This window comes from Canis lupus, chromosome X (assembly GCF_003254725.2).
Source record: "Canis lupus dingo isolate Sandy chromosome X, ASM325472v2, whole genome shotgun sequence".
NCBI classification, from domain to species: Eukaryota; Metazoa; Chordata; class Mammalia; order Carnivora; family Canidae; genus Canis; species Canis lupus.
Window position 1 is genome coordinate 10,224,410 of NC_064281.1, and position 18,768 is coordinate 10,243,177.

The 18,768-nt window shown below is 51.2% G+C and overlaps 1 protein-coding gene across 7 annotated transcripts in view; it reads right to left on the bottom strand.

Annotated features, from left to right (window-relative positions):
- Nucleotides 1-18,768, bottom strand: part of GPM6B (glycoprotein M6B) — a 160,053-nt gene that overhangs the window by 45,368 nt on the left and 95,917 nt on the right. For 2 of the 7 annotated variants that reach the window (XR_003131901.3, XM_025436836.3), the window contains exon 1: nucleotides 279-478. The exons of 3 other annotated variants lie outside the window; for them this stretch is intronic. Coding sequence is in view for 3 of the 4 variants with exons in the window: in XM_025436836.3 (XP_025292621.1) it covers nucleotides 279-339 (61 nt within the window). In the remaining variant the exon portion in view is untranslated. Of the gene's footprint in view, nucleotides 1-278; nucleotides 479-18,768 lie in introns of those variants that run through there. 2 more of the 7 variants (XM_025436825.3, XM_025436851.3) reach the window with 2 other exon arrangements.

The window sequence follows — 18,768 nt, forward strand, 5'->3', positions numbered from 1 at the left end:
CGGTTCGGGTACCCAAGGTGACCAACTGCGGGCGTCCCGGGGCGTCCCCCGTGCGGCAGGAAGATCTGGACCGGGAACGGCCGAGCAGGGGCTGCTCTATTCATTTAACATCAGCCTGGGGGGGTCCCCCCTCCAAAACCCCAAACCACCCAGGAAGCAAGACCACGCCGGAGGGCTCGTTGCGGAGCTGCTTGCGAAGCGACACAAAAGCGGGCAAGCCCCGGGAGAGCCCCCCCGGGGGACAGCCTGACCCGGGCTATTGTCAGGGCGCTGGGTACCTTTTCTGTCCCGGCTTTGTTCGGCGCTTTCCTCGGCGGCACTTTCCATGGCGGGCTTCATGCCGTCCCCCCAAAAACGCTTCTGCCCCCGCGCCCCGGCTCGGCTGGCTCCTGGACGCGCGCGCGGCTCACGGTGGGCTCTGCCCCGCGGCGGAGGCGGGCGGCCGCGGTGTCCCCGGGCCGGTGTCCCCGGGCCGGCTGCTCCACGGCGCCGGCGGCCGTCAGCGAGCACCCCGAGACGGCGAGCCCCGCGCCTCCTCCGACGGCCGCGCCCGCCCAATGCTAATCGGCCCTCTCGGGGAAGAGCGGCTCGGTGACGTCACGGCCTGGAGGCGGCGGCGGGGGGAGGGGACGGGAGGGGAGGGGAGGGGAGACCCCCCCACCCCCCGCGTCACTGCGCCGCGGGGCGCCCTCCCGCGCGAGCCCCTTCCTTCCGTCCTGCCCCGGGGTGCAAGCTGCGGGACCCCTCGGGGGGCATCCCCCTCTGGCCGAAGTCCACCCCCCCCTGCCCAGGAGGAGCCCGGGCGCCCCCGCACCCGCTCGCTTTAGCATCCCTCTTGCCCGCTAGGCGATCTGCAGCGAGCCGCGGCTCCTAAACATATACGTACGCATAATGATGCGCACACCGCGTTCTGCACGGTGTGTATGAAAGGGAGGAGGAAACATACCCAACAGGGAGGGAAACCCCACACGTGGACTTAACAATGGCTGCATGTGGGGCGCCTGGGGGCTCAGCGCCTGAGGGTCTGCCTTGCGCCCAGGGCGTGACCCCAGGGTCCCAGGATCCAGTCCTGCATCGGACTCCCCGAGGGGAGCCTGCTTCTCCCTCTGCCTGTGTCTCTGCCTCTCTCTCTCTCATGAATAAATAAATAAAATCTTTTTAACCCCCCCCCCAAAAAAAAAAACAAAAACCAATGGCCTATGCAATTTGGCATTACAATTACGATCCGCTCCCTGTCGGGAACCAACACCTGTGACAGCAAGGGAAACGGAGCTCAAGCCCGATTCACACAAAGGTATCGCTCCATATGTTAAAAGTAAGCGCAACACGCTACAAGGGTATCTGGCTCACATCTTGGGGACTTCTGGGAAAGAAAATGGAAAGAGGATGCTTTTTCTTGCTGGGCATGATTCTATATAGAGCTTTATTCATCAGAAGCTCTCCCCCCAAGTCAAAAGGCTGTTTTCAAGAGCGGTCTAAATGTCCAGCATAAAGGCTATTATTGTACCAATAATGACTGACCGCTGCTTTCACGGCTCCTCTTGCACAGCCACATCCTAGGGGACCACAGTCCTCGGCCCAGCCAAGGACAGAAAAGCCTTTATCGTGGTCATGAGCCATATGTGTCCGAGCATTGCTGGTTTCTGTACCACGATTGAAGCACTTGCTTGACCCCTTTACCTTCACTGCCTCTATCCAAGATATTTATAGGAACTCCAGTCAACTACCAGGATGAACCCTGAAAACCACGCGGTGAAGGGCTCTCCACCCGAGGACACCCTGCCACTTGGTTGGGTTGAGCACCCACCTTAGAAGCGGACACAAAGACAAGGTAGAGACCACCCTCTCCTAGCTCATCCAAGGTTCGGCGCTTTGTTGCTCAACACTTCCAAAAAAAAAAAAAAAAAATGTGGGAGATCCCAAATCCAAATCCTGTAACCACCTGGTCTTTTAATGCCTTAGTTTGAGATAATCCCCCAAACCTTCTACATTCAATACCTCTGGCCCCTGGTTAAGCCAGAAAGGATTGTGAAAACCAGTTTAGCCTGTTCCAACATTTTCTTCTAATTTTACTTCTTGCTTCTCACTTTAACCATCCTCCTAGAAACCCACACCCACAATCAACTATTCCTTTAAATTATGGCCCCAGCCTTTTGTTGTCTCATGGCAAGAGGAGTGGGAATAGCACGGCAGCCTGACACTTCACACGCTCGGAAAGAAGTCGCTTGTGATCTCCCCACCTCCACCAGAAAATTCGATGATGCGCCCGAACAGGAGGGTCTTGCACATTTTTGCAAAGGCTACTTAAGAGCATTCATGCCAAAAGGTGGCAACCGTTGCTTGCTATCTTCTTGGCAGTTTAAGGTACAATGAAAACCAAAACAAAATTCAAGTCAGCACCAAAGGGGACAATCGTGACCGGCTAGGCTATTGGTTTTGTTTTCAAAGTGTCTACCAAGACCATGCAATCGTGGAACTGGCAGGACAGAAGACTTTCTTGGCTCTTACTTAAGAATATTATTGTTAGGGCCCCCTGAGTGGCTGCGGTGGAGCGTCTGCCTTGGGCCCAGGGCCTGATCCTGGAGACCCGGGATCGAGTCCCGCATCCGGCTCCCTGCATGGAGCCTGCTTCTCCCTCTGCCTGTGTCTCTGCCTCTCTCTAGAGTGCCTCTCATGAATGAATGAATAAAATCTTTAAAAAATTATGATAATATTGACTACGAACAGTAGTTTCACATGGTTCAACATTTGCATGTTGAAGGCTCTAGATTCAATATGGAAGACATTTTCAACTTAAGGCCAACTCTGGTTTCTGTATCAGTCTTAGAAATCAAAACCACTGGGACAAAATATTCACAGGCTCTCAGGTTGATACCTTGATCCACTTTCACCTTAAAGAACGATATGCAAATGAGCATTTCCCCATTTCCACCCTGTTCACAGCTTCACCATCTCTTCACTGGGCTCACAGCTTCACCATTTTCTCTTCACTGGGCTGATAATGTCAGATGACACTAAAAGTTACCTTTGTCACTGTACAAACAGCCTCAAAATCTCATTGATGTCTACAAAAAACCCTCTGAGTTGGAAAAGGCATGATAGAAAAATCGTTAATAGCAAGAAAGGAGAGTACACATTTATGACATTTCTGAGGTCTGCATCCATTTTTGGCCAGAACAATCAGACACATAGAATGAGTAAGATGGGAAATGTCTCAGAAAGCTAAAAAGCATCCTTTGGGCCCCATGAGTTAAGTCAGTCCGCCTGAAGGGAACACTTCTGAAAGCCACGACAGGAATAAGCAGCATTGACACCAAATGGCTACGTTAGATCAAACCATACAAAACTGTGAATATTGAGGGCACCTGGGTGGCTCAGCCGTTGAGTGGCTGCCTTCGGTTCAGGTCGTGACCCCGGGATCCTGGGATCAAGTCCCACACCGGGCTCCCTATGGGGAGCCTGCTTCTCCCTCTATGTGTCTCTCACGAATACATAAAATCTTTATTTATTTTTTTTTTTTAATTTTTTTATTTATTTATGATAGTCACAGAGAGAGAGAGAGAGAGAGAGAGGGGCAGAGACACAGGCAGAGGGAGAAGCAGGCTCCATGCACCGAGAGCCCGATGTGGGATTCGATCCCGGGTCTCCCGGATCGCGCCCTGGGCCAAAGGCAGGCGCTAACCCGCTGCGCCACCCAGGGATCCCCTACATAAAATCTTTAAAAAATAATATTGACTATGAACAGTAGTTTCACGTGGTTCAACATTTGCAAGTCGTCTGTAGAATTCCAGCCAGTTCCATAAACATGCCTAACAAGTGCTAACATCTACAAGAAGCACAAGACTTCACAAGAGATGGTGCCTGTCTCCAGGTGACCCACAGACTAAGGGGCCACAGAGGACCCTCCTGAAGCAGGGCGATGCTGGGGCTGCAAGGACTCTTGCATCCCAACAGAGAAGTTGAGAGGAGGGAAAGAGAATTTGGGGAAAGCTTGGCAGGGCTGAGCTGGCTGCTGCTGGATGGTGGGGAACTGCCACGTAGGAGAGGGCAGGGAAGGGTGGAGAAGGGGAGGAGAGGGAAGGGCAGATAAAATAGCAGGAAGGAGGAGAGAAGGGAAGGGGGAGTGCGCCCCAGGAAAATCCGGAAAGCACAGGAAAAGGGTACCCTGGGTGGGTCAGGGAGGCGATTTTTCGGACAGAGGGTGCAGAGCACAGGGGGAGTGTGTGCTGGGGGTGGTGCGGGGGTGGGGTGGGGGGGGCGAACACATGGAGGGAGGAGGCTGAGCCCTAGGGTGGGAATCAGGTAGGTGAGGCCTCCTCAATGGCTGGGGTGGGGGGTGAGAACAGATCTGCTCTGCTCAAGGTCGCGCTGGGACCAGGAGGGGCAGAGCGCAGAGGAAGGCGCGACCCCAGGGCCACCTCACTGCATCCGAGCGCCTGGGGAGGAAACAAAGGGTGAGAAAGGGAGTCTGGAAGCTTGGGTGAGCGAGGACCCGGCCCCAAGGAGGGAGGGGGAAGATGCGGGGGGGGGGGGGGGGGGTCCAGGGACGGCAGCCAGAAGAGGGCTGGAGGAGAAGGCCCAGCGCGCACAGGGAGCAGCCGGGGGAGGGGGGAGGCCGAGGCCAGCTCAGCTCGGGCGCCACCCTCTGCCCCCCCACTCCCCGCCCCCCGACTCTCAGGTCGAGGACGGTGGCCCTGCTTGGGTTTTCATCGTGGCTTTCAGCAGACCGACGCTGCCCCTCTGGCGGGTCCCCGACGTCCCCCGTCCCCCTAGGGTAGGGGCCCCGCGGACAGAGCCCGTGTCGGGCGCCCCAGCTCCGGGACGTCCCTGCTCCCCACTCCCCGCTCCGCGGCGGGTGCGTTTAAATGACCGGTGCACACTGAGATGCGCCTTGAGGGACCGCGGGATCCTACATAGAAAAGGAAAGCGAAAACTTGAAAGGGGGGTGAGGGGCCAAGGAGGGAAGGGGAGAAAAGGCCGAAGCGGGAGGAGGAAGTCGAGGAGGGTCCACGAAGCGCTACACGGAGGGTCCGATGTTGTCAAATACGGTGGAAGGAGCCAAGGGGGCGCCTGGGGGGCTCAGTCGGTGAAGCGGCTGCCTTCGGCTCAGGTCATGATCTCCGGGTCCTGGGATCGAGCCCCGCGGCCGGCTCCTGCTCAGCGCGGAGCCTGCTTCTCCCTCTCCCTCTGCCCCCCGCCCCCCCCCCCCCAAAAAAAAGGAAGGAGCCAAGAGGAAGAGGATGCTCCCAGGGGCCAGGTGACGCACTAGGGCTCCTGCCTGTGCCTGCCCTCGTGATCCAGCTCCCAACATGTCCAGATAATTTTGATTTTTTCCTTCTGTGATCGATTCCATTTTAATATCTGCCCGGGTTTGTGACGAACAGCTCGGCCAGCAGGTGCACCGTGTGCGTAAGTGTGGAGGGTTCCCCACTCCAGCAGGATGTCCTACGATTCAGCTCAAGTCTGACACCATCTCCCGGGGGACAGTGTCACATGGCACGGGTTAAGGGCTCAGTCCCATGAGACACCCCCCCAACACACACTCACACACACACACACACACACACACACAACCATCCCCCAACAATTCGGATGCCAATTCCAAGTCTGGGTTGACTGGCCAGCTATAGATCAGAGGTTCCAACGACTCCCTTCCTTCTTGGATTCTATTAATTTGCTAGACCAGCTTCTAGAACTTAGAGGAACATTTTACCTACTAGATTATGGGTTTATTATAAACGATGTTAAATGATATGAATCCAAAGCTAAACAAAGAGCTGCCCAGGACAAGGTATGGGGAAATGTGGGAAGCTTCCAAGCCCTCTCCCAGCGCAGGACTGTCCCCAAATCTCCATGTGTTCAATGAACCCAGTCATTTGGGGGTTTTATGGAGGCTTCATTACAGAGGCACAGTTGATTCAATCATTGCCAGAGGTGGGGAGTGAAGCTTCCAACCCTCTAATCACACAGTTGGCTCCACTGGTAGCCAGCCCCCAACCTGAGCTTCCAGAAGTCACCTTATTAACATAAAAAAAGGCACCTGTGTGGCTCGCCATTACAGGAAAGTCCAAGGCTTTCAGGAACTCAGCATCAGAAGTGGATTCAGACCAAATATTTATTTCTTACAATAAATCACAATTTCACAGGCTCCTAGTAAATTTGCCTTACATATCTCATATGCCTGTGACCCAAATAATTGACGGAAGTGTTGAACATAACAAGACCACAGGGAGAGATTCTTGTGTAGGCCACTATAGACGTCCCCCTACTTAGTGGACTGGTTCGTTTGTTCGTTCATTCATTCATTCATTCATTCATTCATTCAGCCAAGGTTCATTAAGCACCAAGTGCATGCCAGAAATTGAGTCACCATTCTATGTTATATGGCCGTGATTGTTCAGGCAACTGAGAATTCATCAAGAGTGGGATGAACACATGAGAAGGCACAATAATCTACCTACATATCCTTATCAAGGTCACAGGGCTATCAATAAAGCTTGTCGAATGCCTACTCCTTCTGAGGTGGGGAACAGGCAAAAGAAAAAATTAAATGTCCTTACTGCCTACAGGCCACTGACAAGTCCCTGAAACAGGCAGAGTGACCTTCCTCTAGGGACTCAGCTGCCTCGATGTGAATACTTGGCTAAGGGCAAAAGGCAATCTTAGCGCGACCCCCATATTCTGTGAGTCTACTTTTTTTTTTTAAAGATTTTATTTATTTATTCATGAGAGACACACAGAGAGAGAGAGAGAGGCAGAGACACATGCCGAGGGAGAAGCAGGCCCCATGCAGGGAGCCTGATACGGGACTCGATGCTTGGACCCCAGAATCATGCCCTGGACCGAAGGCAGGCACCAAACTGCTGAGCCACCCAGGGATCCCAAGTCTACTTTAACATATAGAAATTCCTTTGGAAACTTCTTTTATCTCTACCACCCCGCCCCCCAATATGTGTTGGCAATCATCCCCCCAGCATATGACCCACTGATACATATCTGAAGGGTCTCATGACAGAGTTTTTATACGAAACAGTAATAAATGACCTTTTCCCAACAATAGCTAGCCCGTCAAGGTTCTGGAAACCTTGTTTCCAAAATACCTTGGAGACTTACACTGTCCTAAACCCCCTCCCAACTTGAGAGCATCTAATCAGTCACCCGTTGCAACGCCAGGACAGCTCTTTCTGCCCGAGAGTCCTGCCCTGCGCTTTAATGAAATCCCCTTGTTGCACTGAAGTTGTGTCAAGAATTTTTTTTTTTTTTCAAGAATTCTTTTTTGACTGTTCACTCCTGGACCCCAAGTTTCTTCTTCTTCTTCTTCTTTTTTTTTTTTAAAAAGGTTTTATTTATTCATGAGAGAGACTGAGAGAGAGAGGCAGAGACACAGGCAGAGGGAGAAACAGGTTCCATGTTTTGGAGCCTGATGCGGGACTCGATCCGGGGACTTCAGGATCACACCCTAGGCCAAAGGCAGGCACTAAACCGCTGAGCCACCCAGGGAGCCCGACCCCAACATTTCTATATCACTTCCACTTTCCTGAAATTATATTATAGGTTTCTTCTGGCCTCAGAATGATTCCTCGTGATGAGGAGTCATTCAATCACCATAGAGGGATGTTTCCATATTTATTCAAACTACTAATTCCTCTGAAATTTGCGCATTTCAACCAAGAGTTTTGCCCCCAAGGTCCAGCCTCTTAGTACCTGAGACTCAGCCTCCTTGTGGCCCCACAGCTCCAGAGGTCAGAGCCTCCTTCCTCTCCTTCCCACTTACCTCTCTTTCCATTCTGTCACTGCTTGCTTGCTTTTTCTAAGATTTATTTACTTGAGAGAGAGCATGTGCATGTGTGTACGCCGGGATTGGTGGGGGGGGGGGGGCGCTGGCAGAGGGAGAGGGAAAGAGAATCTCAAGCCAACTCCCCACTAAGCATGGCTCCGTTTGGGGGCTTGACCCCATGACCCTGAGATCATGACCTGAGCCAAAACCAAGAGTCAGGTGCTTAACCGACTGGGCCACCTAGGAGCCTCAGTTGACAGCCTTTATAGATCATCTATCCTCTCCTGGTGATGGATGCTCCCTCCTTTCTCATGAGCCAGCATGCCCTCCAGATTCCCCAAGCCCTTTCTTCTCACCCCTGAATAAGGAGCTAAGACTGCATTTGTGGAAGACATCATGCTGACCACCTCTAATCAAGACAAGCAACTCACAGCCAGTGAGTTTTTCCAAGACCTATTCTTTCCACACAATTTCTGGGGCCTAGGGACGACACCTGGGTGGCTCAGTGGTTGAGCATCTGCCTTTGCCTCAGGCCATGATCCCAGGGTCCTGGAATTGAGTCCTGCGTTGGGCTCCCCCAGGGAGCCTGCTTCTCCCTCTGCCTATGTCTCTGCCTCTCTCTCTCTCTCTCTCTCTGTATCTCTCATAAATAAATAAAATCTTAAAATAAATAAATAAATAAATAAAAGAAATTCTTGTTAAGTGACTCGTATTTCACCATATTCCCCATGATAAAATTAAAGATGTGTTGTAGTAGCAAGTATCTGAGCCTTAGAGGGAAAAGAATTACAGACACAAGAATTACAAAAGAATTACAGACACTTAAACCTTACCTTTGAAGCAGAAAAGGTGCTTTTCATATAGAGTAGAGACAATATTCAAAATATTAATGCTGTGCTGTGTTCAAAATGTTGTATCAAATAAAAACCACAAGAAGTAGAAATAGAGAGTCAGAAATGTGAAATAGGATTGTTTAGAATTGGGTCCTTTCCATGACTGGACCTTCCCAAAGCTTTATCAATTTGGCAAAGCTTTGGCTTCCCTTTACCAGAATGAAATTTCTAATTTCACATCCAGTGTGGGTTTTTGATGCCTTTTGATTCCTTATTGCTCTTTCCTGATTTCCTCAGTCCCTCCTCTATACGTGTTATACTTTCCTTTATAGGAAATGACAGATCAGCTCGGATGATGTGTATAAAAACTCTTACAAAGCTCCGTAAGTACAGGCCAGCAGGACAGGTGTTCCTCTTTAATGGTGGAGGTGGCCCCCAGGCCGGCCCTTACCCCCCCAAACTGGCTAATACCGGCCACGAGGAACAAGCACCCGAGCCCCCGTGTCAGCCCAATCCCTTCCCGATCTCCTCGGCTGTTTAACGACAGCAAGTGTCCTCATGAAGCCGCAGAAGCCGCCCTAACGGTGACAGCTGCGTTTAGCAAAAGCAAACCGGGAGGGCTGATGAACCTCTCTCTCTCCTGGCAAAAACTCCCCTGAACGTCCTTTGCAACTAGGAGAGGGTCCGGAGGGGAGAGCCTACCGGGGCCAACCAATTCGGGGGCAGGGGCTGTCCAGCGGAAGCACTACTCTCAAAGGCTGCAGAGGTTGGAAGAGCTCCTGGGCAGGGCTGTGTCCCAGAGGAGGAAGGTTCGAGAAGGAAGAGGTGGTCCACAGTCAAGGCAGCCAGAGGGGCAGACTTCCAGCTCCCTTACCAGTGTCAACAGAAAGACAACAACGGAAACCAGCCCTTGGGGGGGGGGGGGCAGCTAGTGAAGTCTTGGGAAGCCAGGAGAGGCAAGCGCAGCTGGCTTTCTAGGGCTTTCTAGGGAAATCGGGGAGTGACAAGAAGGCAGGAGGAACACAGGAAGGAAGAGAGGCCCCAAGTGTAGCAGCGGGTGGAGAGATTTAAGGTGCTGGTGGAGGCGGATGGGCGAGGACTCGAGATCTGGGGAGAGGTGGGGGGCCAGCCGCGGGGAGCACGGAGCACCCCCCTGGAAAGTGGGAGTCGGGAAGTGGGGAACGAGAGGAAAGAAACGGACCCAAGATTTAAGGAATTCCGTCTCAGAAGAGGCGGCGGCGAGGGCGATCGGATCGGGAGGTTAAAAGGCAGTGGGGGGTGATGTGAAGGGTGCCCTGCTTCCTGGATTGGGGCCCCTTCAGAGCCCCAAGACAGAGGGACCAACTGGCCCACTTTTGGGGTGACATAAGGGAAGGGAAGGCAGTCTTGTTGGTCCTGGGCAGCTCGCCCTGTGTCCAGATTGCTCGGGGCCTGGAGGGGGGCTGAGTCTCCAGGGGATCAGAGACCCCAGGGAACCCCGGGGGGTCAGAGAGCAGAGGGAGCAGGAGGGAGATGAAGGATGCCGATACCCCGCTGTGCGGCTCATCACACAGGATGGAAGTGGCCCCCCCAGGTGTGCAATGGAACCACACCTAGGGCCCAAACGGCAACGAGGATCAGATGAGGAGGTGGTTTTGATTAAAACAGCCAAATCCCCACTTCTTGCCGTGTGCAGGAGGCGCACCCCAGGAGGCAGGCTGCACTGACGCCTGCTTCCGAGTTATCCTGTCCCTGGGGAGCTCAGGGTCCTGGGGAGGGTGGCGCCCTGTCCAGGGGCTCTCCCGCCACGGCTCCCAGTGGTCGCATCCACCACACATGTACCCGCCGACGTGACGAGGACAGGCCGTCCAAGACCCTGTTAGCTGTTCCGCTGCAGCTATTGGGATCCCAGGCATGTCTTCAGGACGGTGCCTGCTCAGCTTGCCAGAAAGCACGTGGCCAGAGGACACTCTTACCCAGGGAGCTGGTGGCTCAGCCTCAAAGCGGGGTGAACCTGGGGTGCTCTGCGGGGCATTTGCCTTACATCATCTGCCAAAACCCCAACCCACACCGCCTCCCCAGCTCCTCTTCCCTTCCTGAAAGGCACAGCTCCAAAGCCCTGCTCCCTCGCAAGGGCCTCCTTGGTTCACCCCACTCGTTTTTTCTCTTCTCTGCATCCCGCCCACTCCTGTCTCAGTTACAAACACCTAACTACACTGGAAAGCCGCTGCCTTTACCTGCTCTCCCCTCCCCCCAGGTGGGAGACAAAGACACCCACCTGGATCCAACCCTATCCCTCACTGTCACCCCCCCTCCGCCCCCCCGCCACCCCGGAAGGTGGGTCTCAAAATCTTTGGCCTGTCTTGCTGCAGGAAGCCACACATTTTCCAGTTCAAGGTTAACCCACAAGGCAGGTGGGCTGTGAAAATTCTCACAAGGGAAGTTGGAAAGTTATGGGCTGAGCCTGGCAGGGTGAGGATAAAGATGATGCGGCCTCTTTACACGTCAGAAGTCCGGGTGAGCGGCGGTGCCCCCTCCTCGCCCCGATGGGTGCTGCGGGGCTATCACCTTTCCCTAAAGCGGCCTCCGTGTGTGCATTAGTGGGTGTCTCTGCATCGGGCTGCTGGGTAAAGGCACCTTATCAGGTGGGCACCCCCCCAGGTACCTCGGGGGGACGGGACCCCTCTGAGCCCATGCTCCGCAGCGCTCTTCCTGCTGACCTGGGCAACAGGCGAGCGCAGAGAGCCCTGGGGGCCGCTCTCCTGCACGGTCACCAAGTCATCACGAGGGACCCTCGGTCAGCTCGCTTCCGGAGCCGGCTGCACCTGCTACAGGTACAAGGGCGGGCGGGACGCGGAGCCCAGCAGCCAGGCTCAGCGCAGCATCCGGAGGGTCCACAGCCCCCCGCAACGCGGGACGCAGCTCGGGAGGCACCGAGAGGCCCGCGCCCAGGACCCGACGGGGCCCACGGACCGCCGCTGCCGCAGGAGCCCCAACCCACCTCCTCGCTCGCCGGGATGGAGAAGCCAAGACCAAAGAGAGCCAAAGGGACGTGGCCAGGGTCACACGGCTGCTCGGGGGCTGAGCTGAACCCCAACTCGGGCCACTGGATGCCAAGGCTGGGAAGTCAGGGGGTGGCTGAAGATCACAAGGGCCCGAGTGACCAGGTGACCGGCTGCATCAGCTGCTGGACCCAGAGAGCCCGGGGGGCTGCCCAGGACTTGCTCAGGACGGCTCTTGCACAACCAGCTCCATTCTCCCAAACCCGGTCATCTGGTGCCACCCCCCTGCCCAAACCTCTGGTAAAATACAGAGCGACACTCCTCCCCAGTGAGCGGGGCCCACGTGCGCATCCTAGCCCACCACCCCTTGCGGCCCAGCTGGACGCGGGCGGCCCCTGATGCCCCGGGGCCTTCCTGAGCCTCAGCTCTGCCGTCTATTCACGGGGCCCACGGAGCGCTCCGCTCCCCAGGCTGCAGTAGGGCAGTGAGCACATGACTGCACAGAAAGCCTCGGCACGACGCCTCCTACGTGGTACTTGGGAAGCGCGACTATTTCTATCTTGCAAGTTCTTATGCTCCCACCACCCTCGTGCAGGTCCAAGGAGGCGGCAGAGAGAGCAAGGAAGAGCCGGCGATTCTACATCCTTCCCCACCTTTCCCTGTCCCCGAGGGGTTCACTTCTGAGCCCTTGTCCGGCTGGACGGGATCTTTCAGGGCACTCCTGACTCCCGCATCTCCCCCAGACCTCCCTGAGGAGGTGCAGCTGGGAGGCAAGGTCTGTGATTAAGCTGCAAATAAATAAATGGAGCTAAGAAGACTAAGGCAATGAGATTAAAAAAGACGTGTCTCCAAGGGCGCTCTTTAACAAATTGTCAAAATTGGTTTCTGGAATCTGGAGGATGTTGCTAACACCTGGGTACTCAGAACCAAATTAGATTTGCCTCTGATTTTTATTTAAAAAGAAAAAAACGGCACAGAGAGCCCTGCCCTCATGAAGAGCCTCAAGCTTGGTTTAATGCTCTGATGTCACGGTCTTGGCATTCCTAATAATTTCATCTTTAAGTCTGTATTTCGCAAATGAAGCCTGATCGGACGCTGAGGCAGGTGCGTGAGCAGAGGAACCCCGAGCTCCTTGTCATCCGACCCGCACACGACATTCATGATGGCCCGTGAGCACAGAGTCCCAGTAGGCCCACAAGGCATGGAAAGTTCAGTGAGCTTCCAAATCAGTACCAGGGAACCAGCGTGCTGTGTTTACACTGGGTAAGCCCTGGCTCTGCCACTTGCCGCCATGAGGACTTGGGCTGCTCACACCTGAGCCTCTGCTTTCTCATCTGTCACAGGCAGGACAGATGCTTTGTGAAGCCTGCCCGGCCTCTGTGGGCCACTGGGCCTTAAGTGACCAGTGCAGCAGGATGGTCATAAGAAATAAAAGAATATCACAGAAGGAATCCTGCAGCCCCTATTCCCCCATCACTGTTCCTGTCCACCTAAGTCATTTAACTGTGCAGGGCAAACCATCTTTCGCCCGCTCGAACGGACGTCTGAACACCCTGCGATGGATTGATTCCACTGGGCTCCCGGCATTCTTTGGAGTGAGGTGCTAACAATTGGTTCTTTGGAAGTATGTGGCCCAACCAAGCTGTTCTCCGCCTTGATGTCACTGACCCGTGCCCTCTAACCTCTCAGAGTGGCCACATTATACTTATTTTCTTCATATGCTAAGACCACAAAGAAAGTGGCAACCAGTTAAGTGATCACCAAATTAAGTGATCACTCACTTAAAAATATATTCTAGAAATAAAATGGATAGGGGCACCTGGGTGGCTCAGTCGGTTAAGTGCCTGCCTTTGGCTCAGGTCATGATCCTGGGGTCCTGGGATGGAGCCCAGCATCGGGCTTCCTGCTCAGTGGGGAGTCTGCTTCTCCCTCTGCCTCTGTCCCTCCTCCTGCTTGTGCTCTCTCAAATAAATAATAAAGTCTTTATATATATATATAAAAGAAAATGGATAAAACTTGGTACTATGCAGTAGACTAATACAGAAACTGAACTTGAGGGCAGCCCTGGTGGCTCAGCAGTTTAGCGCCTTCAGCCCAGGGCATGATCCTGGGGTCCCAGGATCGAGTCCCGCATCGGGCTCCCTGCATGGAGCCTGCTTCTCCCTCCACCTCTGTCTCTCTCTCTCTGTCTCTCATGAATAAATAAATAAAATCTTAAAAAAAAAAAAAAAAGCAACTGAACTTGATATTACAATGTTTTGGGTTTTTTCCCCCCAAACACAAATCCAGTAGACTGTATTAGCCTAAAATTGGTTAAGATCTTTTCATAGATCAGAGATTATATTTTTTTGTATAACCACAACTAATTATGTACCTTTTAACACTTAAAAAATAGGCTACCAGTAGGCTCGGCTAGGAAGACTATGGTATTTGTCAGCCCTTGAACTGCTGGGGGGATTGAGGTGTTCTGGGTTAAGCACGTGGCGTCATCTTCCCCTCGTCTACTCTAGATGTGACCTCCCCAAACTACCTACTCAGATGGATGATGCACAACCCAGACAAGCAGTCACACCCCAAATTCCGATCAACACACCAAAGTCTGAAAACCGCTCGTTTACAGAAGAGTACGATTATCCAACGTACAGCTTGACGGCCTACTTGAGATTTGCCAATACGTAGCTTGACGGAGTATTTGAAATCTACTTTCTGGTATTAGAATGCCTGCTCTTGCTAGTTCAGGGAAACACCCAGGACCTGTGGACATGTAATTCAAAAGCCCTCAGATGGAAGGCTACAGAAAACCAGTGTCTCCCTGGGTCAGCCACTGGGTGGTCCGGAATTAGTATAAAATACGAATTGCACAAAAATGTGAGCAATTTCATTTTGTCTGCTGCTGATGAGAGTCCACACTAAAAAAGACCCCCCCACATACCCGATTAAGAAGCGAAAAAATAAAAAAGACCTCCCAGCCACATACTTTTAAATACGGTCACATTTTTTTTTTTCAAATGCAGTATTTCATTAAATTGCCCCTTCTGTTTATTTTCTGGGATGGAAATTCGAAGCAGGAGGAACTCACGTAGGTCCTGCACCCCACTAAAACAGTGGGTTCTCCAAGTTGGAAAACACCGAGACGACTTGAAATAACCACCCCTGCAAGGTCAGACGTAAGATATCCTAGGGTGTAGGAAGGCCACCAATGGAGAGTAAATCTGAGCAATCTCCTAGAAATCTAATATACTATTTTACATCATTAAATCGCACACTACGTCTTCTTCCTGGGGAACAAACAGACTCGCAGGATCTCTAAGGAAAGGGCATCTGAGGACCGATGTCCATATAGGTCCCGACCTCAGGGAATGGACACGGGACACGAGGCCCATCAACTGCTGGGTCTCCACGGCCGTAGCTCGGACTCGGGTTGCACGCAGCGTGGCTACATGTGCAAGTTCACGATTTTGCCAAAAACGGAAAATTGTGACTCTAGGTCCCAAGAGTGTACGACAGAGCCCCGAAAGAACTCTGGGGCCTGGCTGCACAGCTGCTATAGGTCATCGCTTTGAAGCCAGACAGATGCTGAGGACGGACTCCGACGGTGCCCTAAGTTTCTAAGACAGAACAGAACCCTCGCTCTCCGCTGAAAAAACTAGAAGAGATTTTCAACAGGTGATTTAAGAACACTCTGAACAGGAAACGGATCTCCAGAAACCAGCATTGGTTCTTGAGGAACAAGTAACACCAAAATAACCTGCTTTCTTTTTTCTAGTTAAATATTTAATCTGTGAACTGAACATATTTCAAAAACAGTACATTAGAAAAAAGTGATCCCCCCCCCATGGCCACCTTCTGAATCAGTTTTATCCAAACTCTTCTCTTGCATCTCCAACACTGTTTGTTTAGCCATCCAGAATCTCTGTCGTTGCCAAAGCACTAGCTGGAGTCACCTCCTGGTTTCCCAGAGCCCCTTATGTTTGCTGACTTGGGAGCGGACACCCAGCGCTTCCAAACACTGCAGGTGCCACAGCCAAGTGCACAGCAGCCAAGTGCCCACTCACGTTACGGGGGACTGTACCCAGGTCAGGTAGTCATGGTTCCTCCTAAATTCTACAATGGTCCTTTCTACATCAGTGGCATGACGTCTCGCTATAACAAATATATTTTTCTTTTAAAGATAAGATTATCAGGGGGGATCCCTGGGTGGCTCAGCGGTTTGGTGCCTGCCTTTGGCCCAGGGCGTGATCCTGGGGTCCTGGGATCGGGTCCCGCATTAGGCTCCCTGTGTGGGGCCTGCTTCTCCCTCCGCCTGGGTCTGCCTCTCTCTCTCTCTCTCTCTGTGTCTCTCAGGAATAAATAAATAAAAATCTTTAAAAAAAAAAAAAAAAGATTACCAGCTCAGGTGAATGCCATCTTCCACACTGACCTCACAAGCCATTGGACAAAACCCTTCCCCTGTTTACGGGGGTCAGACAGGTGTTAATGTTGGTGACACACCAGTATACTTTAAAACATGTTCGTTCTAGGGTTGCCTGGGTGGCACAGTCGGTTAAGCAACTGACTCTTGCTTTCAGCCCAGGTCATGATGGCAGGGTCATGAGATGGAGCCCTGCATCAGGCTCCACGCTGAGCACGGAGTCTGCTTGAGATTCTCACCCCCTCTCCTCTGCGCCTCTCACTTGTGCGCACACACATGCACTCTCTGTCTCAAATAAATCTTAAAAAACAACCGTGTTCATTCTATGTTGTCAATCAACAAACAATTTGAGGTCACTTAATCATATACTCAAGTGGAATCAGAATAGGCTACTGTGATTTCAAAGTGGCCGCTAAATGATGGGTGTCAATTCAGAGAAGAGGGTACCAAGTACGATGCCGCTGGGCTTTAACCCTGTGTGCCGTGGAGGTGGCAATGTCACCTACGGCCCTGAGAGTGCAAGCCATTTACCTTCATTTTACCACCTAGGCATTTAAGATGAAGTTACTGGAGTCAATCTAGAATTTCTTCACAGAAGCCACAACGAGAAGAGTTTTGTTCGGTTCTTCCCTGATTTTCTGGTCCAGCTTAAAATAAATGTCACGCACACAATGAATTCTAAAGCAGGAGGAAAATTTTAAAACCGTCTAGCTCTCCTCTCCTTTTCTAGTCTGTAATTGGGAAAGACAGGACTAAACATTCAGGTTTCTTGACTCTCAGCCAAACATGCTCTTGTTTTTGCCTGATGCACAGTTATCAAAGTAAATATTCTGTTAGGATAAAGCTCAAATGCCAAATCCGCAATGCACGCACTCGACAGAGATAATTCTTCCTAAAATACACATTACATCTTTGCAGAAACACATGCATGTATTTCACAAAATACCTTTTAAAAGCAAAATCGTATTGGGCCAAGACAGTGTAACAGTAAAGACAACATAAATCTTTGGAAATCAATGCTTGTTAACATCAATTTATCTTTTTAATGAAAAGCCACTGATAAACCATGCCATTGGATTAAGTGAGCTAATGTATGCCATGGGCTTTGCACAAGAGCTGGGAACACTCAATAAAAAGTAGCGGTTATGATTAATAGGCAAGACAAGAGTGGGGGTGAAAATTCGTTTTTCACGAAGGCAATAAAGCTCCAGGATGGAGCTTGTCAACCAGCCCCGGCCACAGGATAATGGATGGATAATGGTCACCTGCTCCACCCGCTCTCGGGGGAGAGCCTAGGATTATGGGAAATTCCCAGCTCCCAAGCTGAGGTCTCACTCATTCTTGCCCACTCAGGAAAGTAGACCAAAGTGCAAGGAAGTGACAGCAGTGTTTAAGAGTCGAAGCATACACTTATCAAAAAAAAAAAAAAAAAAAAAAAAAAACGAAAAGAAAGAAAGAAAGAAAAAGGAAATCCACACACACTTCCATGCTTTATTATTAGCAACAAACTGGAACTTCTCACCAACAATTGTATAGCACGAGTGTGATACGTTCCACAGCTGAGAATGGTTGCTTTGGGGGAACATGAAATGCCTCCAAGCACTTAAAATGATAAAGCATTAAAAGAATTCAAGCTGCTGCTGCTGCTGCTGTTGTTATATCATCAAAGAAGAAATGCTCCCTAATGTTTGCAGTAAGAGAGAAAAATAAGCAAATTCTTGATTTAGGCCAATTCTTCAAATCCCCAAATTAAATATGAGTTTGTAGCTTTCTTCTTTTTTAAGTGCCTGTTTCTGAGGGTTGGCAGAGAGAGGATAAATTGAACACAGCACTGTGAAACTCACATGTATTTAGAAAATCTAAGCATTTTTTTTAAGATTTATTTATTTGAGAAAGAGAGCGCATGCATTCGTGGAGGAGGTGGTGCAGAGGCAGAGAATCTCTAGCAGACTCCCTGCTGAGCATGGAGCCCACACAGGATTCTATCCCACCACCCATGAGATCACAACCTGACCCTAAATCAAGAGTCTCGCCCGACGGAGCCACCCGGGTGCCCCACAAACATTTTTATTTCGAATTGGCCACCCTGATAATTAGCTTGTTTAAAATGTCAAAACTCCTATTCGAGGGATTTGCTGTATGACCTTTCCTGCTGCTCAGAGAACAGTCTCATGGGTCAAAGTGACAGGTCATTTGTCATATTCACACCCAATAGTTGATCAGTCAATATGTTAATTACCTGGTTTACTTACTCCTTTTTTAAAAATTATTTATTTTTCACTAATGACCGCTAATCTCTTTTGGTAATTTTCAAAAGGAAGTGAGATCTAAATTTCAAACCTGTCAACCCCATACTTGTTTTTAATACATTCAGCGGGGCAAAGACAGAAATTCTTCCACGGTGTAAACAATTATCACGAACAAAAAACGTCTACTTGCTTTTGCTCCATCTCACTTCGGCTGCCCTAACGGCTCGCAGTCTGAAACCTCTGCCTAAAATTTTAACTTCTGAACTTTTCAGCCAGAACATTTGCATTTCCTTCTCTTTTGCCCTTGTCTTTCCCACTCACAAAAAATCCAGATACCTCATTATTTCTCAATTACAGTTGTACTAAGGCTTACAGCTGGAGGTGCACAGAAGGTGACGAAAGCCAATTCTTTCGTCTTAAATACTTGTAATTTAGTGCCAGCAGCACCGAAAACCGGTTCTAAACCTTTTAACGCTTCCTAACTCATTGGTCGAACCTGACACACATTTATCAGGCT